This window comes from Anolis carolinensis, chromosome 1 (assembly GCF_035594765.1).
Source record: "Anolis carolinensis isolate JA03-04 chromosome 1, rAnoCar3.1.pri, whole genome shotgun sequence".
Lineage (NCBI taxonomy): Eukaryota > Metazoa > Chordata > Lepidosauria > Squamata > Dactyloidae > Anolis > Anolis carolinensis.
In genome coordinates this window covers 7,203,066-7,230,593 of record NC_085841.1, presented here as the reverse complement: position 1 = coordinate 7,230,593, position 27,528 = coordinate 7,203,066, and the positions used below count along the sequence as shown (strand labels likewise).

General features: G+C 42.1%; 2 protein-coding genes across 3 annotated transcripts in view; one reads left to right on the top strand and one right to left on the bottom strand.

The window, feature by feature from the left end:
* LOC100553538 (squalene synthase) overlaps positions 1–20,202 on the top strand; it is a 45,398-nt gene extending 25,196 nt beyond the window's left edge. For both annotated transcript variants that reach the window (XM_062969594.1, XM_062969598.1), the window contains exons 6-9: positions 1,955–2,146; positions 2,797–2,973; positions 6,267–6,419; positions 17,776–20,202. In XM_062969594.1, the coding sequence (XP_062825664.1) occupies positions 1,955–2,146; positions 2,797–2,973; positions 6,267–6,419; positions 17,776–17,997 (744 nt within the window). In that variant the 3' untranslated portion in view covers positions 17,998–20,202. The remainder of the gene's footprint in view (positions 1–1,954; positions 2,147–2,796; positions 2,974–6,266; positions 6,420–17,775) is intronic.
* Positions 20,203–23,194: 2,992 nt separating this feature from the next.
* On the bottom strand, positions 23,195–25,815 carry LOC134295963 (uncharacterized). The gene is made up of 2 exons (XM_062969584.1): positions 25,430–25,815; positions 23,195–23,559 (listed from the first exon to the last, which is right to left on the bottom strand). Exons 1-2 carry the CDS (start codon positions 25,485–25,487, stop codon positions 23,294–23,296), a joined length of 324 nt encoding a protein of 107 aa, XP_062825654.1. The 5' UTR covers positions 25,488–25,815; the 3' UTR covers positions 23,195–23,293.
* Positions 25,816–27,528: the final 1,713 nt, after the last annotated feature.

Genomic DNA, 27,528 nt, shown 5'->3' with positions numbered 1-27,528 from the left:
CTGTAATTGGCTAAGTGAACAAACCCAAAGGGTGCTCATCAATGCGTCATCTTCATCTTGGAAAGAAGTCACGAGTGGAGTGCCGCAGGGCTCCGTCCTGGGCCCGGTTCTGTTCAACATCTTTATTAACGACTTAGACAAAGGGTTAGAAGGCACAATCATCAAGTTTGCAGATGACACAAAACTGGGAGGGATAGCTAACACTCCAGAAGACAGGAGCAGAATTCAAAACGATCTTGACAGACTAGAGAGATGGGCCGAAACTAACAAAATGAAGTTCAACAGGGATAATTGCAAGATACTTCACCTCGGCAGAAAAAATGGAAATCAAAGATACAGAATGGGGGATGCCTGGCTAGACAGCAGTACATGTGAAAAAGACCTTGGAGTCCTTGTGGACAACAAGTTAAACATGAGCCTAGAATGTGATGCGGTGGCGAAAAAAGCCAATGGGATTCTGGCCTGCATAAATAGGGGTATAGCATCTAGATCCAGGGAAGTCATGCTCCCCCTCTATTCTGCCTTGGTCAGACCACACCTGGAATACTGTGTCCAATTCTGGGCACCTCAATTGAAGGGAGATGTTGACAAGCTAGAAAGCATCCAGGGGAGGGCAACTAAAATGATTAAGGGTCTGGAGAACAAGCCCTATGAGGAGCGGCTTAAAGAACTGGGCATGTTTAGCCTGCAGAAGAGAAGGCTAAGAGGAGACATGATAGCCATGTACAAATACGTGAAGGATAGTCAATAGGGAGGAAGGAGCAAGCTTTTTTCTGCTGCCCTGTAGACTAGGACGTGGAACAATGGCTTCAAACTACAGGAAAAGAGATTCCACCTGAACATCAGGAAGAACTTCCTCACTGTGAAGACTGTTCGGCAGTGGAACTCTCTGCTGTGGTGGAGGCTCCTTCTTTGGAGGCTTTTAAGCAAAGGCTGGATGGCCATCTGTCGGGGTTGATTTGAATGCGATTTCCTGCTTCTTGGCAGGGGGTTGGACTGGATGGCCCATGAGGTCTCTTCTAACTCTACTATTCTATGATTCTATGATTCTACCACTTAGACCATCAAGTGTCACAATATTTCACTTACCCACTGATTTTTGGGTAATTTTGAAAGTTTTGATAAACAACATTTTAAAAAACTACAAGGGATATCTCCTTACATTTTATTTAACACAATATAACAGGGCATCACTCCTTCCAACTCTCAGAAATATTCATACATCTACATATTTTAGGAAATTTTGTAATGTTTCGACAAAAATGTTTTTTTAGCCACAACCGCTATTTCATTGAATGTCTCTCATATTAACCAATAGAAACTAATATTAACAAATTCTACCTTTTTGTAGAATCCTAGAGTTGGAGGGCACCATCAAAACTCTCCTGACAGATGGCCATTTAGCATCTAAACTAATTAATATGCTTCCCCTATTGAGTAGGAAGAGACCTCCAAGAGCCACCCATTTCCCAGAGTTCTGTGCTTTCTTTCCTAGTGAACTCTGCTTTCCCTTTTCTAATGGCAAGAGGTCGTTAATTTAAATGTGAGCCTTTTGGGCTGCTTGCCATGAATATGAAATTGACCTTGGGAAGCTTCCGAGCATTACAAAATTAAAACAAAAAAAATTTGGGTAAGTTTTGATTCTTAAGTTCTAGGTACAAGCTATGCCCACATGTTGGATATCGCTTGGGAAGTACAGATTTAATGAATTTTAATGCAACTTACAATACTTCTGAAACTTTTGCACAACTCTAGTATCTACACTCTCAATTTCTCTCTATTATGTTGTTCATATATTTTTTTAGTAAAAGGTTCTAGGGAATGCAGGCAAGCAAAGCAATAATAGGATCATCTAGCTTTTTACTGCATTTTTTTTTACTGCTGATACACCCACACTGAAAGTTTGTGTTTTCCTAGCCATGTCTTAAAGCTTCGTATCTTTGAACTTTTCCAGTACTGTCATTATGCCTCTGGTCAGTTGGGGATCGGCCTCTCACAACTCTTCTCTGTGTCCAAACTGGAGGACCTTACTGTTGGCCAGGACATCGAGCTCGCAAACACCATGGGGGTTTTCCTACACAAAATCGACATCATCCGGGATTACCATGAAGACCTACTTGCAGGCAGAGAGTTTTGGCCCCAAGAGGTAAGAAAAATTAGGTGGGATATATGATAGGGAAAGAAGGAAAATTCTGTTTGAGCCCAGGAAGGACCACAGCTGAGTTAAAATTGTGTTATTTTGCATTCAGTCCCTACAGCAACTATATTGCCTGAAACCCTCATTAAAATCACTTTAAATGCAATTTCCTGCTTCTTGGCAGGGGGTTGGACTGGATGGCCCATGAGGTCTCTTCCAACTCTACTATTCTATGATTCTATTATTCTAATTTGTCCAGCCTGGTCTGGTCATTTCAGTGTTGGATGAGGATTCTGGGATACCAGGGTTCAAATTCCCACTCTGCCCTGGAAATCCATTGGGTGACCTTGGGCAAGTCACCATCTTTCTTGTGTACGTAGTAGACAATGGCAAACCCCTGAAAAAATCTTGGCAAGCAAACCCCACAAAAGAGTGACCATAAGTCTGAGTTCACTTGAAGGTACATAAAACTAACACATGAACAAATTCAGCAATAATGTGTGCAAACCAAAATGGCCGATTTCTTCAGTATCATTGTCTTTTTGGTGAAAGGGTGAAGTGGCAGACTTCTAGATGTGCCATTCCAACATCCCAGAAAGCAACTGCATTTATAACTCTTTGGTGTTCGCCCAGCATTTATAACTCTTTGGTGTTCTCAGGTGTGGAGCAAGTATGCAAATACGATGTCAGATCTGGCCAGGCCAGAGAATGTCAACAAAGCTATCCAATGTCTGAATGAGCTCATCACCAATGCCCTGCATCACATCCCTGATGTCTTGACATACCTGTCCCGACTGAAGAACCAGAGTGTGTTCAACTTCTGTGCTATCCCACAGGTAGGTTCTACTGTCACTGACAGAATTTGTCCCTTGGGTACCTCTTATAGGATCTTAGATCTGTAATTTCTCTGATTGAAAACCCAAAAATTCAAAATCCCAGAAACTCTGTGATCATCGCAGTGAAGAATTATGCTATAATTTTGTCATGTGAGAGGGCTCAATAATTTTTTGGATGATAAATGTTTCCATTTGACAAAATATTGCAATTTTCCTTTATGAGTCCACAAATCTAGTATGTCAGAAAATTCCAAGTGTTGTTGTCCATCATTTGTAGCAATAGGGAGGGGGGTCCACATTACCTTCCCATTACTTATCCACATAACTTTTTTATGTCTTTTTGGCATGTTCTAAAACTTTTCTGTGAAACCAGACCATGTAATTCTTAATTTCTTACGTGCCTATTCTGACAAAATCATGAGTCAAACTGGATGATCTCAAGGGTTAACAATGCCTGAAGATTTTGGCCATATACAATTTCACACGGTGAATGCCTCAGTGCAAGGTAGATTTGCACAGAATTATGGTAAGCCATCTAAGCAAAAGGAAGCAATCACAACCAAATGTCTTATTGAAAGATTATATAGCAGATTATATAGCACCATAAGAATTGTTCAAGAACCTGATTTACTCCTTCTGTTTGACCATCAATTTGTGGTTATTGGGCTTATTGGATCCCCAACAGTCTTGGGAACACTTTCCAAAATTGGGAGGAAAATTGAGCAATTTTGTTTAGCTAATAACAAACCTTTTATGGATTTTGAATGAGATTATTATTTTGAGGGAGGAGGATATAGAAGAGAGGAAGACTGAACTGCAAGCTTAAAATTACATTATTAATACAGTAGAGTCTCACTTATCCAACATAAACGGGCTGGCAGAATGTTGGATAAGCAAATATGTTGGATAATAAGGAGGCATTAAGGAAAAGCCTATTAAACATCAAATTAGGTTATGATTTTACAAGTTAAGCACCAAAACATCATGTTAGACAACAAATTTGGCAGAAAAAGTAGTTCAATAAGCAGTAATGCTATGTAGTAATTACTGTATTTATGAATTTAGCACCAAAATATCACAATATATTGAAAACATTGACTACAAAAATGCGTTGGATAATCCAGAACGTTGGATAAGCGAGTGTTGGATAAGTGAGACTCTACTGTAATTGCGTGTCAGTTTTTGACAACCCCAAAGATAAGACAAGATGAAATGCTCAGAATTATAATGACTGTAAATCAAAATTATTGAAATGAGAGAGCAAAGGGAAGAAAACAGTCCATATTCCAAGTGGAGATAAGCAATAAGCCAGTTACGTTGCTGTTAGAAAGTTCTATTATCCTCTCTCAATATTTTGCTTTTAATTTGTTTTTTATAAAAAAGTTGTCACAACTGTAGATATTATCATTGTTATTGCAATTTAAGGAAGGGGTGACTCAAACTGCAAACAGAATTGAATAGAACTTTAAGGTAATAATAATAGTAATTAATAATCCAATCAAAATTTAGGCTGTACAGATCCAACGAAGAAAAGGAGTCTTAGTACATCAGATTGACCATGGAAAGCAATCATTAGCAAGAGAAGAGAAGAAATGGCAATAACAATAACAACATCAACAAGAAAAGAAACAGAAACAGAATGAGAAAAATAATAAAGTGGATCCCCACAAACACTTTGAAACAAACAGTTTACAAACTGTGTATGGAGATGTGACTGAACCAGGAAGAGTGGATACAAACTTATCTTCAAGCTGAGGAATAACAAAAATTGCAAAAAGGAAACAAAAGAAAAAAGATGTTCAAACAGATAGATAAATCATATATAATACTCGTATGTGTGAGAGTTCATTTAAATGGGAGAATGTGATGACTCATGGGTCATGTAGTCCCATTCCTAGCGCTGTTGTGACTGACGAAGAGGAGAACTTGGGTTTTCCTCCATTTCAGCCAGAAAGGGAACCATTTCAGCCAGAAATTGAGCCTTTGCACCTGCAGGAGGCTTGTCTTCCAGAAATCTCCCAAACAAGCCCGGAGTCAAGTTCCCCCCCTTTTTCGCGCCGTAATTACATTCTCCAGCAGAAAGGAGTGCAACAGGCTAATCGCAGGAGTTTGAGAATAGCAGCAAAGCATTCAGATGATTAAAGCCTGTTCCCATGAGAAATTCTAGGGAGTCATACATCTGGACACAGAGATTGACTTTCGTTTCTGGTTCCCCAGAGAAGTGTTCTCTGGTGGGGAAAACAAGGCTATTTAGGTTCCTTGCTCCCGGAGGAATCTTGCGGAGTCAATTCGTCAGCAACTGGAGTAGTGTGTGTGGACAGCTACTCCGCTTCCAAGCCTTTGTTCCTGATTCAAGCCTTCGTTTCCCAGCCTTGTTCTTCCACGGATTTTGCCTTGCTTTCCAAGACCCAGCCTTGCCTTGTTTCCCGGATTTTACCAAGTAAATGCCTCGGATCTTGTTCTTGCTCCTCGTTCCTTGTTGCCTTGAATCAAGCCTTGTTATTTCCAAGAACCAAGTTGCTTCCTAGCCTCGCTCTAGTTTCATGGACTAAAGGACCTTGTCATCTCCCCTCACTTTGCTTGGCAAAGTGAGTGTTTCGGTTATTGGATTACAACTTTGGACCTTAATATTCCATATTGGACATTGCTTTTTTGGACTAATTTAGACCTTTCCTGAAAGGTCTACTTCTGGACTATTTCTTATACTTGCTTTTATTAACTTTATATATTCCTTCAATAAAGATATTAGATAGATTCTGGTCTCTGTGTATGGTTATTGGTGCTCTGCAGCCTGGGTCGTGACAGAGAAACACTTTAAACTAAAATAGACATTTTTCTCTGAAGTAATGGCCTAGTGTAAAAGAATCTTGAGAATGGACTGGGATAAATGAACAGAGAATTCTGGCAGAATAAAAAAAATCAAGACTTTTTATATAGTGGGGGTGGATTGATTAAATAAAAATATTGAGTATAAATATGGAAATATAATAAGACATTATACAAAATAAAATCAATCTAAATAAAAAAGGAAATTTGAGGAGAATATTGATGTGATAAATAAAAGATAAAATTTCAAGAATTGAAGAATTGAAAGAACTAGAAAAATCACTTCTGAGTATTTCTTGCCTAAGAAAACCCTGCAAAATTCATAGGGTCACCATAACTTGACAGGTAAAGGGAAAGCCCATATGTAAGCACTCATACATGTGCACACACATAACACTGATAAAATCTTTTTGCCAAATTTAAGCAAGTCTCTTTTTCCCTAATTTTTACACCTTCCTTCCTTCCAGGTAAGAGCCATTGTCATCTTGGCAGCCTGCTATAACAATCCACAGGTCTTCCAGGGGCCGGTGAAGATCCGGAAAGGGCAAGATGTTTCATTGATGATGGATGCCACCAACCTCCAAGCTGTCAAAGCCATCGTGTACCAGTATATGGAAGAGGTGAATTGGCATCAATGGTAGTGTGATGGGATTTAAAAAATACTCTAGTAAATATTCGAGCTGGAATCCTATTGCTAGTAGCAACAGAGTATATCCACTAAATCATGTGTGGAATGGAGAGTCAACATTTACATCAATTCATTTTAATCCATCTACTTTGTTTCCTCTAGTGGGTTTCCCAAGAGAATCCAGGCCTACCTGTTCACATCTTTTGTTGTTGATCCCCCTTAAGTTGAATGGTTCTTTTTTTTGTGCCTTCAGGTCATTTTCAACTTACCCGAAGATGATCCTCCTACAGAGTTTTCTAAAACTAAAAGTATAGCACTTTCCCATTGTCAACCAGTGTTTTTCCATAGCTGGCCAAGGATTCTGATCCTGTTCTGCTGAATCATAATTGAGAACACAAACCACTATGCCACACTGATTCTCTTAGACTAAATTATTATTGAGGGGAATATATCTGGTTCACATTTCACATCTGAAAAGAAAGTAGCATTCCACTGGATTCTGTAGCTGCATTAGCTTATTACCTCCCTTTTAACTGCTTCTGTAGACTCCAAATAGGTTTTATGGTTGTCATTCATTGCCATCAACGTGGTGTCAATGTTTATTGAATCCATGAAAGAGTGAGCTCCAAGTAACCCTGTTATTAACAGCCTTGCTTATACTGTATATCAGGGGTCCCCAAACTAAGGCCCGGGGGCCAGATGTGGCCCATCGAAGCCATTTATCCGGCCCCCACGGCACAAGGACAGAAGGGGGTTGGGCTAAATGACCCAAGGGGTCTCTTCCTCTCTTAAAACCATTATTATTATTATTATTATTATTATTATTATTATTATTATTATTATTATTATTATTATTATTTTATTATGACATAGCAAACAAGATAGATGCTGGATTATTATTTTTATTGTTGTTGTTATTATTATTATTATTTGAAACACAACAAGATGAGTCCACAGCAGACACTCTGCTGGCTGTTGTATTGGATCATATGTCGGACACTTCCCAAGTGTCTAAGACTGTGTGATGTATCGGCGAATAATGTGTGCCTTCTGCAGCTGGAAGATGGTAATTTTGTTAGCGCCGATTGTATTAAGTGGAGGCCAAGGTCTTTAGGCACTGCACCCAGTGTGCCGATTACCACTGGGACCACCTTGACTGGCTTGTGCCAGAGTCTTTGTAATTCGATCTTTGAATCCTCATATCGTGTCAGCTTTTCCAGTTGTTTTTCCTCAATCCTGCTGTCACCTAGGATTGCAACATCGACAATCCATACTTTGTTTTTTAACACGATTGTGAGGTCAGGAGTATTGTGTTCCAAAACCCATTATTATTATTATTATTATTATTATTATTATTATTATTATTATTATTATTAACATTGAGGCAGGTTGGCCATCTGTCAGGGATGCTTTGCTTGTGCTTTTGGTGCACAGAGGCAGAAAGGGGATTGGACTCAATGGCCCAAAGGGTCTCTCCCAACCCTCTTTTTTAATTGTTGTTGTTGTTATTATTATTATTAATTATTATTATTGCTCAGTGGCCAACTATAGTCCGGCCCTCCAATGGTCCAAAGGATCGTGAACTGGCCCCCTGGTTAAAAAGTTTGGGGACCCCTGCTGTATATACTCGAGTATGGCTTATACTCGAGTATATACAGCAGGGGTCCCCAAACTTTTGGGGACCTCGGCTTGACCTGAATATAAGCCGAGGCACCTAATTTTACCACAAAAAAACTGGGAAAACATTGACTCCAGTGCAAGCTGAGGGTGGTAAATTTCAGAAATAAAAACAGATACCAATACAATTATATTAATTGAGGCATCAGTAGGTTAAATGTTTTTGAATATTTACATAAAGCTCAAATTTAAGATAAGATAGTCCAACTCTGATTAAATCATTATTCTCATCATCTTCAATGTAAATGTGTGTCAAGGACAGAACGCCACAAGGTTCAAGATAACAGAGTTTATTGGATTACAGAACTCAAAAATGCCCGTAAAATACAAGGGCCAGGCAATTTTGGCCTTTAGGAGCAAAAAGGGACAAGGAAAAACGTTCAAAAGATAAACCGGATTAAACCGGAGTTTAATCCGGGTAAAAACAAACTGCTTGCTTCAGCCTGGGGATAAACAAAACAAAAGCCGAGGAACAAAAGATACAAAAGAATGCAACTAATTGGCAGCAGATTCCTCTCTGCTGCCAACACTGTGCTTAGAGTAACTTGCGTCGCTCCCACACACACAGCAGACAGGATTTCCAACACGAACAGATCAGCCAAGGATTGTAGCAGAAGAGTAGACCCAGTTCCTTTCCGTAGATCAAAGCCAGAAGCAGACGTTTGTAGTTTCCAAGTCCAAGAAGGGGGAAGACAAGCCGTGGTCAGTTCAGTCCGAGTTTTCAAAGCAGGAGATGGCGTCCGTCAAGAAGACGACGGAAGGTCAAGCTAATAAGAGTAAGCACAGGTTTGCACAAACAAATGCCCACACAATTCCTCCCGCCGTCTGACCCTGAATTCCAAAACAACTTACGTCTCAGCACAGGAAAACACACCAGTCTTCAGGAAAGCGTCCCACACAGATCCCAAGCGTTTGTCCCGATTACCTTGCCCAACGCAATTTGCAATTGCTCCCAAGCCCCATTTTATGCCAGTTACAAATCCTCATCACTGTCAGCTGTCCTCCTTAACCCGGGCGTTTCCTCATCACTTTCCTCATCAGAGCTGGAACACCTCTGACTACGCCCCACAGCATCTCCAGCTGTGGATCCCGTCCCATCCCTCCAGCTGAGCCATGGGTCTAATCCTGAAGGTCCCCATTCATCTTCTATCCCATCATGGCCAGTGGCACCCAAGTCCTCCCTTACCCGAGTCCAATCCATCTCATCCTCCTCCGAGGTAACCAGCCCCTCTTCCATTCTCTCCGTAAACCCCTCAAAAGACTCTTCGTCAGATGGTGCTGCAAAAATGTCTCGCAGTCTTTTTCTTTCTCGCTCCTCGAGAGTATCTGACTCTCGAGGAGTCTTACGCCCACGTCTGTCAGTAACAGAGCCATGAGGCTCAATCATAACACTATCCCCTCTCACAAAGGCCTCCTCCCCCGATGGCGGAGAAGTGGCAGTGATACCCTCCGCTATAGCACCACGACGACTAGAGGTATCTAGTTTCCACAGCGAACGATGGAAGACTGGATGGACCTTTAAACTAGACGGTAAACGCAAACGAAACGCAACGGAAGAAATCTTTTTAACGATAGGAAAGGGACCCAAATACCGAGGCGCAAACTTTCCCCCAGCCTGTTTAATATGTTTGGAAGATAACCACACCAAATCCCCTTCTTCCAACTCCTCCCCTGCCTGCCTGTGGCGGTCAGCCTGAGTCTTTTGCGTTGCCTTAGCTTCCAACAGTAAGCGACGGGCAACATCATGCAATGCAGCCATTTCCGAAGAGCGGTACACAGGGTCCGAAGAGACCACATTGGTCGACGGCGCCACACCTCCCCGTGGGTGAAAACCATAAGTTAGCTCAAATGGCGTATGCTGACTAGACGCGTGCACCGCATTGTTGTAAGCGAACTCCGCCACCGGTAACCACTTCACCCAAGCCGTGGGTTGATCCAAGCAAAAACAACGCAAATACTGCTCTAAGAGCCCATTAACCCGTTCCGACTGTCCATCCGTTTGCGGATGAAAGGCTGAAGAAACGTTTAACTTAGTCCCTAAGCACTCATGGAAGTGTTTCCAAAAGCGTGACACAAATTGCGGAGCCCTATCTGAAATAATCACCTCGGGTGCTCCGTGCAAACGATAGATGTGCTTAGTAAATAGTAAGGCCAACGTAGGGGCCGCCGGAATGGTTGAACAAGGAATAAAATGAGCCAGTTTGCTAAATAAATCCACCACCACCCAAATACAAGTATAACCCCCAGACTTAGGCAAATCCGAAATAAAATCCATGGAAATGATTTGCCATGGCCTCTCAGGAACAGGTAGAGACGACAACAACCCTCTAGGGCGCCCAACAGGCGTCTTACTCTGCTGGCAAACAGCGCAGCTGTCACAAAAGCGCAGAATGTCTTGCCGCATCTTTGGCCACCAGTAGCTCCTGGTGATAAGCTGTATGGTCTTGAACCTGCCAAAGTGCCCAGCCATGGGTTCGTCATGGTGGGCTCTAATCACCTCCAACCTGAGGGCCCCCACTGGTACGTAGACCTGCCCCCTGCGTACCAATACTCCGTCTTGATCTTGTAGATGCGGCAGTATTGTACAGTTACCTGCTGATAGCAACATCAGTTGTTCCTGAGTCCACACATCATCCCTCTGAGCCTCAAGGATCTGGTCATGTAACCCGAGCTCATTATCTACAACACATAGAGAGGCAGTAGGCAAGATGGTCTGACATACTACCTGCTCATTGGTCTTAAACTCCGGCTTGCGGGATAAAGCATCGGCCCGCAAGTTTGCCTTCCCCTCCACGAACTGCACCTTGAAGTTAAACCTGGAGAAAAACAAAGCCCATCGGATTTGACGCTGGTTTAACTTCTTTGCTGTTTGCAAGTGCTCTAAGTTCTTGTGATCCGATCTGACCACGATCTGGTGCCGTGCCCCTTCAAGCCAGTGCCGCCACACCTCAAACGCCACCTTAATCGCCAACAACTCCTTCTCCCATATGGTATAGTTCTGCTCGAAGGGTGTTAGTTGCCGCGAGTAAAATCCACAGGGACGCAAGGTCCCTGAGGAATCCTTCTGAGACAATACAGCCCCCAACGCGTAGCTAGAAGCGTCCGCTTCTACCACGAACGGTTTGTCAACATCAGGATGTGTTAGTATGTTATCCGATTGAAAACTAGACTTAAGTTGTAGAAACGCATCGTGAGCTTCCCGCCCCCACACAAATGGCTGTTTCTTACGCAGGAGCTGCGTCAAAGGTACCGTGAGCTTTGCAAAATTCGGAATAAACTCCCGGTAGTAGTTAGCGAAACCTAAGAACCTTTGTACATCCTTCTTAGTCTTAAGCTCCTGCCATGAGTTGACGGCGTCAACCTTATGTGGGTCCATTTTAAGTTCCCTACCTGACACTACATGACCTAGGAACTCCACTTCAGGCACATGAAAGACGCACTTGGAAGCCTTGGCGAAAAGCCCATTAGCCCGCAGACGGTGCAGAACCTGCTTGACATGTTGACGATGTTCTTTCTCGTCCTTAGAAAAAATCAAGATATCATCCAAATAAATCACTAAAAATTGGTCAATTAGGTCCCTGAACACATCGTTCATGAACCTCTGGAAGACCGCAGGAGCATTGCAAAGTCCGAAAGGCATGACTCGGAACTCGTGGCATCCGAAACACGTGTTAAATGCCGTCTTCCATTCATCCCCTTCCCGTATACGGATTAAGTTATATGCCCCCCGCAGGTCAAGCTTGGTAAAGACCTTAGCCCCTTGCACCCTTGATAACAGTTCCGAGATTAAAGGTAGCGGGTACCTATCCCGAATGGTGTATTTGTTTAGGATCCGATAGTCGCAGACCAGCCTAAGTTCCCCAGTCTTTTTGGCTACAAAGAATACTGGTGCCGCAGTTGGTGAACTAGATGGGCGAATAAACCCCTTGGCTAAATTTTCATCTAGAAACTCCCGCAAAGCTTGCCTTTCCGGTACAGTCAAGGCATACAGCCTTCCTGCTGGCAATTTCGCACCTTCTGCTAACTTGATGGCGCAATCATATGGCCTGTGCGGTGGTAATTTGTCCGCTTCTCTTTTACAAAATACATCAGAGAACTCCCCATACTCAGCAGGCACTCCCTCCATATCAGATTGAGTAACATTCAGAATGCAACAGTCCTGCCTCTTTAAGGTTACTTTACGTGTCGCCCAATCTACTTGTGGGTTTACTACAGCTAGCCAATCCATCCCCAGGATCACATCATATCTAGGCAAGCTCGTAATATCCCACACAAACGTTCCCGTTACTCCCTGCACCTCCCACATTACTGCTGAGGTTTCATGGTTAACCACCCCCGTCTCCAGCAGTCTCCCATCTGCTCCTTCCACCCACACGTCGCATGCCTTGCGCACTCTAGGAATGCCATGCTTCTTAGCAAACTCAATATCTACATAAGAGACCGTAGCCCCTGAGTCCAGCAGTGCCAAAGTAGAAACAAGTTCCCTTCCCCCAACAGATAATGTAATGGGTATGAAAACATGCTTCCTCCCCTCAGTTGACTGCTTGAGGAGCCCTAATGCGTTGGACTCACGTCGCACTAGGGCTGGCCTTTTTCCCGAAAGCTGGGAAGGTTTCACATTACAGTTTTTGGCAAAATGCCCCGCATTCCCACAGTACAAACACAAACCCAGCTGCCTCCTACGGCTCTTTTCCTCTGTAGACAGCTTTTTAAAGACCCCAAGCTCCATAGGCTCTTCCCCCATCACCACAGGTGCCCTGGTAATATGCATGGGTGGCGCACACATTGCTTTCGAGTGTTTACGAGCCTCGAACCTTGCGTCTAAACGCAGCACCTTAGCTACTAAGGCATCCCAATTTTCAGCCGGCTCCAAGCGTGCTAATTCATCCTGGAGCATATCACTTAACCCGGCAGTAAATAAAAGCATGAATGCATTTTCCCCCCAATCCAGCTGGTGGCGATACAAGTTAAACTTATTTAAGTAATCCAAAACAGTCCCCTTTCCCTGTTTCAACCGATACAGGGCCCACCCAGCATTCTCCGTGCGGAGAGGATCCCCAAAAGTGTCAATTAATAACTTTTTGAAATTATCCAAATTGTCTTTGACTGGGTCATTTCCCAAAATTAAATTAGTGGCCCATTGTCCTGCGGGACCGGTCAACAAACTCAAAATAAATGCCACCTTGCTAGTGTCTGTAGGAAAAGCATGAGCACTGAGCTGGGAAAAATAAAGCTCCACTTGTGCCAAAAAGTTTAGCAACTTGCACCTGGTCCCGTCAAAGCGTTCAGGAGTCAAAACATGTCCTTTCACAGCATGAGCAGCTTGGCTGACGGTAAAAGCCGTTTGTAATTGGTCAAATTTGGCCCTTAACTCCTCCATCGTCTTCCTGACGGGTTTATTGCTGCAATAAACTTTTTATGGCGTTGGGCAATCTGTCAAGGACAGAACGCCACAAGGTTCAAGATAACAGAGTTTATTGGATTACAGAACTCAAAAATGCCCGTAAAATACAAGGGCCAGGCAATTTTGGCCTTTAGGAGCAAAAAGGGACAAGGAAAAACGTTCAAAAGATAAACCGGATTAAACCGGAGTTTAATCCGGGTAAAAACAAACTGCTTGCTTCAGCCTGGGGATAAACAAAACAAAAGCCGAGGAACAAAAGATACAAAAGAATGCAACTAATTGGCAGCAGATTCCTCTCTGCTGCCAACACTGTGCTTAGAGTAACTTGCGTCGCTCCCACACACACAGCAGACAGGATTTCCAACACGAACAGATCAGCCAAGGATTGTAGCAGAAGAGTAGACCCAGTTCCTTTCCGTAGATCAAAGCCAGAAGCAGACGTTTGTAGTTTCCAAGTCCAAGAAGGGGGAAGACAAGCCGTGGTCAGTTCAGTCCGAGTTTTCAAAGCAGGAGATGGCGTCCGTCAAGAAGACGACGGAAGGTCAAGCTAATAAGAGTAAGCACAGGTTTGCACAAACAAATGCCCACACAATTCCTCCCGCCGTCTGACCCTGAATTCCAAAACAACTTACGTCTCAGCACAGGAAAACACACCAGTCTTCAGGAAAGCGTCCCACACAGATCCCAAGCGTTTGTCCCGATTACCTTGCCCAACGCAATTTGCAATTGCTCCCAAGCCCCATTTTATGCCAGTTACAAATCCTCATCACTGTCAGCTGTCCTCCTTAACCCGGGCGTTTCCTCATCACTTTCCTCATCAGAGCTGGAACACCTCTGACTACGCCCCACAGCATCTCCAGCTGTGGATCCCGTCCCATCCCTCCAGCTGAGCCATGGGTCTAATCCTGAAGGTCCCCATTCATCTTCTATCCCATCATGGCCAGTGGCACCCAAGTCCTCCCTTACCCGAGTCCAATCCATCTCATCCTCCTCCGAGGTAACCAGCCCCTCTTCCATTCTCTCCGTAAACCCCTCAAAAGACTCTTCGTCAGATGGTGCTGCAAAAATGTCTCGCAGTCTTTTTCTTTCTCGCTCCTCGAGAGTATCTGACTCTCGAGGAGTCTTACGCCCATGTCTGTCAGTAACAGAGCCATGAGGCTCAATCATAACAATGTGCTTATATATCCTTTTAATAATAATAGAGTAAAATAATACATGCGATAATAATAATAATAATAATAATAATAATAATAATAATAATAATAATAATAATAATGGAAAATAATACATTTAGTAATAAATAGAGTAAAATAATAAATGTAATAATAATAATACAATCAGAGTGGAATAATACATGTATTAATAATAATAAAAACAGAGTAAAATAAATGTAATAGTAGCAACAATAATAGAGAAAAATAATAAATGTAATAATACCAATAGTAAGAGAAAAATAATAAATGTACCATATATTCTTGAGTATAAGCTGACCCAAATATAAGCCAACCAGGACCCTCACCTGAGTATAAGCCGAGGGGGGCTTTTTCAGTCTTTAAAAAAGGGCTGAAAAACTAGGCTTATACTCGAGTATATACAGTATCTTGCAAATTCATGGCTAGGCTTCCTGGAATTAATGTATCCTATATCTACTGTATTTGTAATTTGGTCTTCTTCTTTTGTTACTTCCTTCTATCTTTGTAAGCACCCTTGCCTTTTCTAATTAGCCATGTCTTCTCTTGAAATACACAAAAAACAATAATATAGTTTGTCATGCCACCGCGAGAACCCTCATTGTTTCCCCTATTTCAACCTCTTTAGTAAGAAGGAATTAGCATTTTGTGTAGTTTTGGGGGGTCAGTTTCGATAGCCCCTTTCTCTTTAAACCACCCCCTCCTTTCTCCTTTAAGTATCCTCTCAAGGGTGGAACCTCAGGCAAAACCCTTCTTGTTCCTTGGAAAATCAGCCATTTTACAAATGGAAGGCTAGGAAGATCCACAAAATAGCATTTCACAGACAGAGTCACATTGGAGTCAAGTCAGAGTTATTACAAAGTCAATTCAAATATAGAAATCACTCCAGAGCCAGATAGACACCAAAAAGAAAAAAGAACATCAGAGAAGTTAAGTAATTTAGAGACTCTCTCTCGAGAACTTTATCTTTCTTCAGAGTACTGTGCCAGGGAGGAGAAAGGGGTTGATGAAAGAGGTATCAGTTATTAAGTCCTTGTTGGCTGTTTGTCTAAGCATCCTCCATCTGTTCACTGTACAACCAGTTCACCTTCCAAGCAGTTAAATACCGTGGGGGCAGAACGTGGTCATTTTGGCTTATTCAGAGATTTCAGGCTTGATATCTACCCATCAATTTCTCTTTCTGGCAATCCATGGTATTTGTTGAACATATCATAAACATTTTGATATCTATATATATATCATGGAGGAGCCCCAGTGGCGAAGTGTGTTAAAGCACGGAGCTGTTGAACTTGCGGACTGAAAGGTCCCAGGTTCAAATCCCGGGAGCGGAGTGAGTGCCTACTGTTAGCTCCAGCTTCTGCCAACCTAGCAGTTCGAAAACATGCCAATGTGAGTAAAGCAATAGGTACCACTCCGGCGGGAAGGTAACGCCGCTCCATGCAGTCATGCCAGTGGCCACATGACCTTGGAGGTGTCTATGGACAACGCCGGCTCTTTGGCTTAGAAATGGAGATGAGCACCAACCGCCAGTGTTAGACATGACTGGACTTAACGTCAGGGGAAACCTTTGCCTTTTTTTATATATCATGGACATATCACAGTCCATGGTATCTGTAGGCCATACCATGAGAAGACTCATTAACAATGACAATAATGTTTAATAAGGTGAAAGGTAAGAAAAGAAAAATATTTCATTGATGGTGGATAATCTTAATCAAGGAAGTCTGAATTTGCTAGACCTGAACAGAGCAGTTGATGACCAGGATTCTTGGTGGTTTCTCAGACATAGGATCAGCTTCAGTTGAAATCAGTTTGGCAGCAATTAAGAATTATTTCACCCCATTCAACCCCATTAACAGAGTGTTAAATTGCTTATACTTCTTTGGTTCCGTATCATACAAAGAAAATGGCAGCAGTGCCACTGGAACATAACTTTTTAAATGTGGGTTCCAGGGAACTTGTCTTAATTTTATAACATGAAAATACCTTGCAGCCTAGCAGAAAATGGGGGAAGGAGGACTAAAACTCCCATGTTGACTGGGGGATTGTAGAATAATTTTCCCAAAATCTGTGTATCTGTTGGTTCACTCCTGAAAGTTGACACCAAATGCCCTGCATGTTGCAAATATTGTTGAAGCTGTATCTGATTGGTTAAACCTGTCAAAGGTTGTTCTTTGCTGGGATAAGAATCGAAAGTCATCTGCACATTAAAGTGAAGTAGGTGGTAGAACTTCTCGAAAGTTTGTTTCAATAAAGTCTAGGAGAGTGGTTCTCAACCGAGGGTCCCCAGATGTTTTTGACCTTCAACTCCCAGAAATCCTGGTAAACTGGCTGGGATTTCTGGGAGTTCTAGGCCAAACATCTGGGGACCCACAGGTTGAGAACCACTGGTCTAGGAGGAGACGCCAAAGAGGTTTCCACTGATTTTCCTGCCAGATGTACCCATGAGGATGATGGCACCAATAGAAGGGTCTCCTCTGAAATTCTTATGCTCAGACAGACCTGTATATGAAAAGACAGCACATGACTATAGCTATATAGGGATGATAGACCATACCCAAAAGAAACTGAAGATGAACATGCTCAAGAAATGGTTGTATTATTTGTGAAAAAGCTGGGTGCACTTCAGCATGGTTATACTCCGAAGGCTTTCTTCAGGGGATGGATAGATAGATAGATAGATAGATAGATAGATAGATAGATAGATAGATCCTACTTAAAAACCCAGTAAACATATGATGTCACATTGCAAAAGGTTATAATGCAATTGCCTGTATATATTTTTTCTTCCATTATGAGTCATAATCAGGATGTTGAATTGCTCAAATAGGGACTTTCTATTTCTTGAATATTTCTTTAGAACCAATAAGTGAGTGGTTCTCAACCTGTGGGTCCCCAGATGTTGTGACCTACAACTCCCAGAAATCCCAGCCAGTTTACCAGCTGTTAGGATTTCTGTGAGTTGAAGGCCAAAATATCTGGGAACACACAGGTCGAGAACCACTGCAATAATTGCTCAATGTTAGCCTTTTCTGGAGAGACAGACTCTTACTGGATCTTTTCTCTTCTCTTGGTAGATTTATCGGAAGATCCCCAGCACTGATCCTTCCTCCAGCAGAACCCAACAAATTGTCACTTCTGTCTGCTCCTTGTGTTCACCCAGGAGGACAATCGTCCCACAAACCCATTACTACGCCATCTACATGTCCTGTGTGATGGTTTTAGCTGTCCTGGCCTGGCAGTATCTGAACATGGTCTCCAAGGGGGCTGATGAAGACATATACATAGCTGAGAACTGAGGGTTTTCAAAAATGTAATTTAGATCCAGCAAATTGAAAATAAAAACATTAAAAACACAGACATTAACCAAGAAAAGAAAATCTAAAAAGCAAATACAAAAATAGACCCCATGTATTATCTCCCCATATTTTTCCCTGCCCCTACTAACTAAAGGGAGCCCCCGTAGCACAGTGGGTTAAACCGCTGAGCTGCTGAACCTGCTGATTGAAAGGTTGGTGGTTCGAATTTAGAGAGCGGGGTAAGCTTCCGCTATTAGCTCCAGCTTCTGCCAACCTAGCAGTTTGAAAATGTAACAGGTACCGCTCTGGCAGGAAGGTAATGGTGCTCTATTTAGTCATGCCAGCCACATGACCTTGGAGACAGCGATGGACAACACTGGTTCTTCAGCTCAGAAATGGACATGAGCACCAACATCCAAAGTCATACACAACTAGATTCAATGTCAGGGGAAAACCTTTACCTTTACCTTACCAACTAAAACTAATAAACTCTATCACCAGCTAGACAATGTGTATCACAAAAGCATGCTGTAAGACACCTTAAACCTATAATCCAAGATAAGCAAAACTGTGGAATAGCCCAAGATTGAGCCCTTAATGAGCATCAGTGTCCTTTACTGCAAACTACATCACATGGCAAGCTCGGCTCCACAGAATATAAATCACTGTGTGGATACCTAAAGCATGCACATTCACTTTCCAGAGGAGGGAGGTTTTTAAAAATACATTCTTCATAGGTCTCAAGCTATCGATACTGCAGATTCTAGAAGTGGTTTTAGGCTAGCTTCTACATTGCATGTAATCACCACCTGGTCTCAAACTGATTCCAGGATTTGTACATTGAAACTGCCTTCTTCTATACCAGTTTGAAAATGACCTAAGTGGTCAGTATAGGTGTGCCCACATGAGCCACAAATATTTGCTCATGTGGATAATCCTTGACCCCTTATACCTAGAAGCAGTTTTATGTCCCCAAACTGGCTTTTATTTGTGATTTGCTTTCTTTCCCACACTGAGCTGGAGTGCAGAAACAACTCTTTAGCAACACTCCTGAAGTCATGCAAGGAGTGTCATTTCAGACCATTTCAGACCATCCCTGACGCATAAGATGCAATTTTCTATGCATACTTTTGATTCAGTGAAATCCCAGGATACATCTAGTTGAAACCTGCTACCCCTCAAAACACATTAATGAATACCACACACATACAATTTCCATCTGTAGCCAAAATGGTCAATAGGAGTACTACAAAAGCAAGGAAACTGGCCCTCATGGTGAACGTCTGGTTTGATAATGCATTGAAGGAGAAGTTGCTCAGGAGATGGGATGAAGAGTGAGGTTGATGACAGCAGTATTTAGAGAATTTGTCTACACTGGCCACAAAATTAAAGTGGCCCAGAAGTCAATCCTGGATGTCTTCATGATATCTGGTGATTTCCTGTGTAAGAGATGAATCTCCACTCAACATGGAAACCCACAGGACACTTTTGGGCACACCAAACTCTTTCAGCCTTAGAAAAATGCAAAGGCTCTCTGAACAAATCACCATTGGATATAAATGATTTAAAGGTATACTGGAACAAATGGGACTAACCTAGTGTCTACTTAGTTTTAACTACCTGCTTAGCCCATGTGTATTTCCTATGTGTTTTCCCACACTTCATTTCTCTTTTTTCTTGCTATGTTTATTTGCACCTGTGTTTCAAAGTACAAAGTGTTGGTTTTGACCTTTAAAGCCCTACATGGTTTGGATCCAGGTTACCTACAAGATGTCCTTCTCCTGCACAATCCACCCTTTAGGACACTGAGGTCCTCTGACGGACGCTTTCTCCAACCAGCCAGAACCCAGCTGGAAACCATCACCCAGAATATCTTTTCATCAGCTGTCCCAAGAAGACTGTGGAATGACCTGGCAGAAGAGATTTGACAGCTAAAGGAGGTGTCAGAAATTAAAATGCAGTTGAAGACACATCTCTTCTGGCAGGCTTACCCAGTCAACTTTCAATCATGAATTTTGATTTACATTCTATTGCTGCTATATATCAATTTTGTATCGGTGTTTGGTGCAAGTTTTTATAGTTTTGTATATTTTTCTATGTAATTTATTGTATATATTTTATGTTCATATGTTTTTATCTTGTTGTGCCTGACTTGAGCCATCAGGAGAGGTGGATAATAAATAAAACAAATTATTATTATTATTATTATTATTATTATTATTATTATTATTATTATTATTATTGGAGCCTCCAGTGGCCTAGGGAATAAAAGTCTTGTGACTTGAAGGTTGGGTTGCTGACCTGAAGGCTACCAGGTTCGAATCCCACCCGGGGAGAGTGTGGATGAGCTCCCTTTATCAGCTTCAGCGCCATGTGGGGACATGAGAAAAGCCTCCCACAAGGATGGTAAAACATCAAAACATCCGGGCGTCCCCTGGGCAACGTCCTTGCAGACTGCCAATTCTCTCATTCCAGAAGCAATCCCGGTTGCTCCTGACACAAAAAAAATTATTATTATTTTATTATGACACAGCAAACAAGATAGATATGCTGAATTTCATATCACAAAATCACAAGACAAACACTTCCCAAGTGTCTAGGACTGTGTGATGTATTTTCGGATAATGCGCACAGATCCCAGTAGGGTGGCCTTTTGCAGTTGGCAGATCGTAATTTTGTCAATGTCTATTGTTTCCAAATGCCGGCTGAGATCTTTTGGCATGGCACCCAGTGTGCCGATCACCACCGGGACCACCTGCACTGGTTTCTGCCAGAGTCTTTGAAGTTCAATCTTGAGGTCCTGATAGCGGCTGAGGTTTCCTGTTGTTTTTCGTCAATGCGACTGTCACCTGGGATGGCAACATCAATGATCCAAACCTTTTTCTTTTCCACAACTGTGATGTCTGGTGTGTTGTGTTCCAGAACTTTGTCAGTCTGGATTATTATTATTATTATTATTATTATTATTATTATTATTATTATTATTGTTATTATTATTATTATTATTATAATCCAATAAATGTTTTTGAAAGAATATCTTGGCAAGGCTGTATCTATCATGTTGTACAAATTCTTTGTCATCTTTAAAGTCCTGAATTCAATGTCCATCTCAGTGTTATATATTTATCGGAAAGTGGAGAGGAAGGGAGATGCTAGAATATGGATTTACAGTCTGAGCATCTCGAAGATGATTCCCAGTAGTTCTATGATGACTCCTGCCAATTTTTTAATGCTCTTGGCTGTAGATCATACTGTAGTGATATCTTGAGTTAAGAGTTCAATTCCTTCTTTGACTGAGTTCTTAACTCAATATGCTTTTATCTCAAAGTGAATTTTCCCATTGAAATGCTAATCAGTTCTCCCCCCGCCTTCCCCCCATTTATTTGGTTAAGGGTTTTTAAATGAGAAAATATTTAGATAACATACATAACAAATAATGTATAAATGCACATTCACATGGAACAATAAAAAAAGAAATATCAACTTTAAAATAGTAGAAGCACAAAGTTGTGGCAAGGAAGCACATTTTAGGCAACAAAATGTGTGTTAGCCAGTATGACAGCAAAGCAAAACCTGCGCATTCCCATGGAACAATAAAAGAGAAAGATCAACTTTAAAAATTTGGAAGTACAAATTTGTGGCACAATGGTAGAAGCACAAAGTTGTGGCAAGGAAGCACAAAGCACAAATCGAAGAGGAAGAAGCATCCTTTTCTTCATACTGTATTAATTCCAGCCTGCCTCCCTCTCTTTGTTCTTTCTCCATGAAGCCAAACTTACCAGCAGGAATAAAAGCTACACAAAATCAACTAACCCAAAGTTCCTTATAATGGACAAGAGCAAAGCAGACAGCAAACTTTGGGGGGGGGGGGGGGGGGTCATGTACCACTGGTACATCATTTTTTCCCAATTTTCTTTGAGATCATAAGAATAAGTATAGTTCAATTTGCAATTCCACATCTCCCATTTTTCCATTTTTATTGTGTGTCCCAGATACGAGGGTTATCCAGAAAGTAGATTACGTTTTGGAATTAAAAATGAACAAAGTATAGGAGAAAACATTTACCATATGCAGTTGAAAGCCACACCCAAATACCACATCTCATGTAGTCGCCATTCAGATCTAGGCACTTATCATAGTGATGAATGAGCTTGGCAACTCCTTCCCCACCAAACTCTGCTGCTTGCGTCCTCAACTAGCTGGTCACCCCTTCCCGCAGCTGCACATCGTCGCCAAAATGCTTTTTCCGTATTTCTTTTTTTAATGGACATGGAAAATTGAAGAAATTAAACCACCAGGCAGAGAACCTAAAGCTCTTAGATAGGTTTGTTCACAGATTCGGTTTGGCCAGTTTCCCTTCGGCCAATACTGCTTCTTTGGATGGCTGTAAAGGTAAGGGCTCAGCCGCCATGTTTTTTCGCACAAAACAGCCCACATGGCTGCTGGGCACAGCTTCTTCTCTTCGGAAGCACACTGTGGATGCTTCCTTAACCCTCAAACCCAGGCTCCCTTGAAAGAAAGAAAGAAAAGGAGCTAAGGAAGGGTGCTTCCTTAAACCCGTTCTTCAAACCCAGACTCCCTTGAAAGGAAGATAGGAAAGGATCCCAGAAATGGCCCTTCCTTAACCTCGTTGCTCAAACCCAGACTCCCTTTAAAGGAAGAAACTAAAGGATCCCAGAAAGGGTGATTCCCTAACCCCATTCCTCAAACCCAGGTCTCCTTGAAAGGAAGAAAGGAAAGGATCCCAGGGCCTTGTAAGTTTCCCATTCCCACCAATGGGCCGGATCTTCCAGGATCTTTTGGCTGCCTAGCGAAAAACAGATTTTCCCATTAACCAATTTTTGGGAGGATCTCGAAAAAGGGGTCTGAGTACCCAACAAAATTTGGATACCAAAAACGGATCGCCCTCCAGCCGAATTGCACAAGCCTACCCTTAAATAAGATACATTAGATCTGTACATAGGAAAAGTCTAATGGTTGTTGTACTAGTGGGTTTTTATATTAGGAAAATGCATTTCTCCTTTTGCTGTCTTGGTATCTTGTGTTATGACTTGCATTCTTCCTTTTTATATTTGTTTGTAGATGTTTTGTTAGCTTTTTCAGAATCATAATTATCAATTATATATAAAATTGAATTCTGTCAGTGATGTTTAAAAGTACTACTCAGTTTACCAAAATGCAACACATTACAAAGATGTTGAGATTTTACAACTTTTATTGTTTACTTTTTTACCATTACTTTTTTACTGCTGAATAGAGGTCTGATGCCATTCTACTCCCTTGGTTCTCCAGGTGCTCAGCCTTTCTTGTGAGGCTGTGGTGGTGGTGCCCAGTGATGTTTTTTAGGCGGTGGTGGTGGTGGTGGTGGAGGAGGTGGTGGTGGAGGTGGTGGCGGTGGTGGTGGAGGAGGTGGAGGAGGTGGCGGTGGTGGGAGGCAGCACTGATATCCATATCCTTGAGCAGCACAGGCGCAGTTTGCAGCGGCATTTACTCCATAGGCACAATGTTTCTGACAATATGCATGATGACAGTGAGTGCCGCATTTGCCTTTGCTTGGATAGGCTGCAAAAAGGAAAGTTCAGAATTAGGTAATGATGAGACCAGGACAAGGTTTGTAAGGGAAAGTGTGAGTTAGCATTGATTAATCAAGGACTGACTCAACAGATACTAGTAGCTGATGGCTCCCATATTGTTTGAGAGGTTGAGCCATTCCAGACTTTCAGGAGCTGCCCAGCATGTTGAGTTTAATTATAGCAGCCTTGCAATTGCAAACAAATTGCTGTTGTGGCAACTAGAGCAGATTCACTGTCTACTCGTCTCGTCTGATGAAGTCGGGGTCAGTGGGGAACCATCATGGGATGGTAGCCCACAACCAACCGCAGTAAGAGCATGAAGCTGGGTACTGACTGGGGGTTTACCACACTGTCCCCCACTATCCCCAGGCTTCTGGACCTCCATGTGATGAGGCCCATAGTCTGAAGGAAAGGTGATGACAGTCTCTAACTCCATACCAATGCTGCATTTACATCTTTCATCGTATGGAAACAATTAGGGCCAAATTAATGGAGACGCACAGTCCTTGTTCCACTGATATGGCACCCTATTGGCTAGTATCCATAGACTGGATTCCAAGAATCATTTCCATTCTCCCAGTACACAACATACTCCTTCATTGCATGAAGAAGAGGTAACACGATAGCCATCTGTAAATATCTGAAAGGATATCATTTAGAAGATGGAACTGACTTTTTTTTCCTGTTGCTCTAGGGCATAGATACAAAGCACATCTTACAAACCATCTACAGACCCACAAAGAAAATCCAACAAATGCTACGGTCAGCAAAAGACAAGAGAGATCCTCTCTCCTCTGCAGGAGTCTACCGGATACCATGCAGCTGTGGACAAGTATACAGAGGGACCACCAAACGCAGCATTGCCCAAACACGAGTCAAAGGACATGAAAGGCATTGAAGACTAACTCAACCAGAGAAATCAGTCATAGCTTGATGAACCATCATCACTTGATGAACCAACCTGGACACAGTATATTATTTGAGAAGACAGAAATGCTTGACCACTCCAATTACTATCATGTCAGACTACATAGAGAAGCCATTGAAATTCACAAGCATGTGGACAACTTCAACAAAAAGGAGGAAACCATGAAAATGAACAAAATCTGGCTACCAGTATTAAAAACTCAAAAATCAGAACAGTAAATAAAAGGCAACACTCTTGGTTGATTCATGTCTGATTTCCAGACATGAATCAACCAAGGGCAGTTGATTCAAAGGATGCCCCAGAGGCCAACTACAACATTCACACTGACCTCTCTCACCCTAGACTTTCCACAGATATATATTAACCTCTTCGCTTAGTTTTCTCCATACCTCGCAACCTCTGAGGATGCCTGCCATAGATGTGGACTAAACGTCAGGAGAGAATACTTCTGGAACATGGCCATACAGCCCGGAAAACATACAACAACCCAATGGATTCTCGTTCCAAGAAAATGATTCTACCTGAACATTACAGAAAAACAGTTTGACAATGGAATAGACTGTCTTGGGGAGTGATAAAGTCTTCTTCTCTGGAGGTCTTTAAATGAAGGTTACATGGGCATCTTTCAGGACATCTTAACTGTGTATTCCTGCAGAGCAGAATGGGATTGAACTAGATGCCTATGGTGGTCTTTTGGGATACTAATTCACTTTAGTAATTTTGGTGTTTGAGATTCCAGGAGCTGACATGCAAAATTTACCATTCCGACATTGAGATATTGTTGAGGAAACCTCTAAGGGAGAAATGGCCCTGTCTTTCAAGGAAGTAATCCACTACACAACCTTTGATATAAAAGAAGCCAGCAAACCTCTTATCAATCCTGTTACCATTTTTTCAAGGAAAGCAGTTGGATCCCCCTTTCCCCCATTACCTTCTGTAGCCACGATGAACAGCAGTAGTACTGCAAAGCCTAGGAAAATGGCCCTCATGGTGAAGCTCTGGTTGGAGGATTCAACAAAGAAGTAGTCACTCACCAGATTGAATGAAGTGTGTGGCCCAGAGTCCTGGTATTTATGGAGGTTCAAAGAATGGAGGGGGATGAGCTTGGAGTTGATTGGTGCCTATTTTGGTGTTTTTGTTTTTCTGTCTCTGAATTCCACTGTGTCATCTTGACCTCAATGGAGCAACACAAGAAGAAAGCTTCAGAATAGTCTCTTCCATGAGGAATCTGTTTTGTGCTTCTAGATCGGATTCTGCTGTTTCAAAGAGATGCAGTAGATCTTACCAGCAATTGTGATCAAGCACATCAAGCACACCCCTAAGCAGAAGAAGAATGAAAGGAGAAAGATTAAAATCAAGGCTATCATGAAGAATCTGGAACAACAGTTTCATTATGAACAAAGGAGAGCAAAGCTAAATGTATTAAAGCCTCCCTGCCTGTTTTCAGTTCAAAACTCACCAGAATCTGCCCTGGAATACAATTATGTTCACGTCCACATCGAATCTTGAAAAATTGACCTGTCACACATTTAGAAGTGCCTTTGAAAATGGTTTGAAACCCTAATATAGCACACTGCTCACATAACAGCATCTATTTTCCCTGCTTAACAATTAATTTCTGGGTCTACTTTTGATTTTGACTTCTAAACACAAAAAAGAACTAGAACTCTAGTCTGAAGGCATCTCCCTCTGTATTTGTTTCATTAGTAATTGACCACCTATATGTCACAAGAGGCTGGAAAATTGGTCTTGTCCTTCAGCTCCCAGAACGTTTCAGTCAGCAAGGCCACTGGTCAAATTGGCTGGAGCATTCATAGAGTGACAGTCCAAAATATGGGCAAGTTTTCTTCATGATGGGCTGCTTGAGACTCACCTCTCCTGAATTTTGACCCCCTTGACAACTGCAGCGTGCCTCTGGAACAGTACAGTAGGCTCTCTTCTGTTAGGGGCTGAAATCCCCTGTGAAAGTGAAAACAATGCAAACAAAACACTTCACTTTTTTAACTGAAAGGATACTTCTGTAGAAATCACCTGATGCTCCAAAATGACTCTATGATCAATGTCTGCCAAAATCTCTCTTGGAATGTCTAAATATATGGTAAATCTTGCACAGTCTCTTTTAGTGGATAAAAATGTTGAACTGTGAGCCTTATCACACTAAAGCTGAAAGAGTAGGCAAATAGTATGCATCCCATCTGAAATCCTGTGGCAGCCTCCTGCAGAATTCTAGGGCTTGTAGTTTAGGGAGAGGCCTTTAAAATTCTCAAAAAAGAGCGGCTTTGGGTCTCACTGCAAACCCCAGAATTCTGCAAGAGGAACCACAGGATTTCAGATGGGATGCATACTCATTGCCTACTCTTTCATCTCTAATGTGATACTGTTGTTAGACTCTGGAGACCATGTTTTGAAATCCGGCTTGACAATAAAAGCCCACTGGGTGACCTGGAAGAAGTCGCACTCTCTCAACCTAAGACAAAGGCGCACACACTCTAAACAAAGCTTGCCAAGAAAACCCAGTGAGAAGCTCATATTAAAAATGACTTGAAGGCACACAATAATAACAATAGTGTTTAATATTTATGTTTTACAAGGCAAAGGTAAAGGTTTTCCCCTGACATTAAGTCAACTCGTGTCCGACTCTGGGGGTCGGTGCTCATCTCCATTTCTAAATCGAAGAGCCGGCATTGTCCATAGGCACCTCCAAGGTCATGTGGTCAGCATGATTGCATGGAGCGCTGTTACCTTCCATCCAGAGCGGTACCTATTGATCTATTCACATTTGCATGTTTTCAAACTGCTAGGTTTGCAGAAGTTGGGTCTAACAGCAGGAGCTCACCCCTGCTCCCCGAATTTGAACCACCGACCTTTCAGTCAGCAAGTTCAGCAGCTCAGCCAGTTCAACCTGCTGCTCCACCGGGGGCTCCGTTATGTTTTATACTGTGATGGAAATAAATTGGGCATCTGAATGTTTATCACAGCCTTCTTTAACCTCACCCTCCATTCTCCCTGGCAGAAAAAAACAGGACCCAG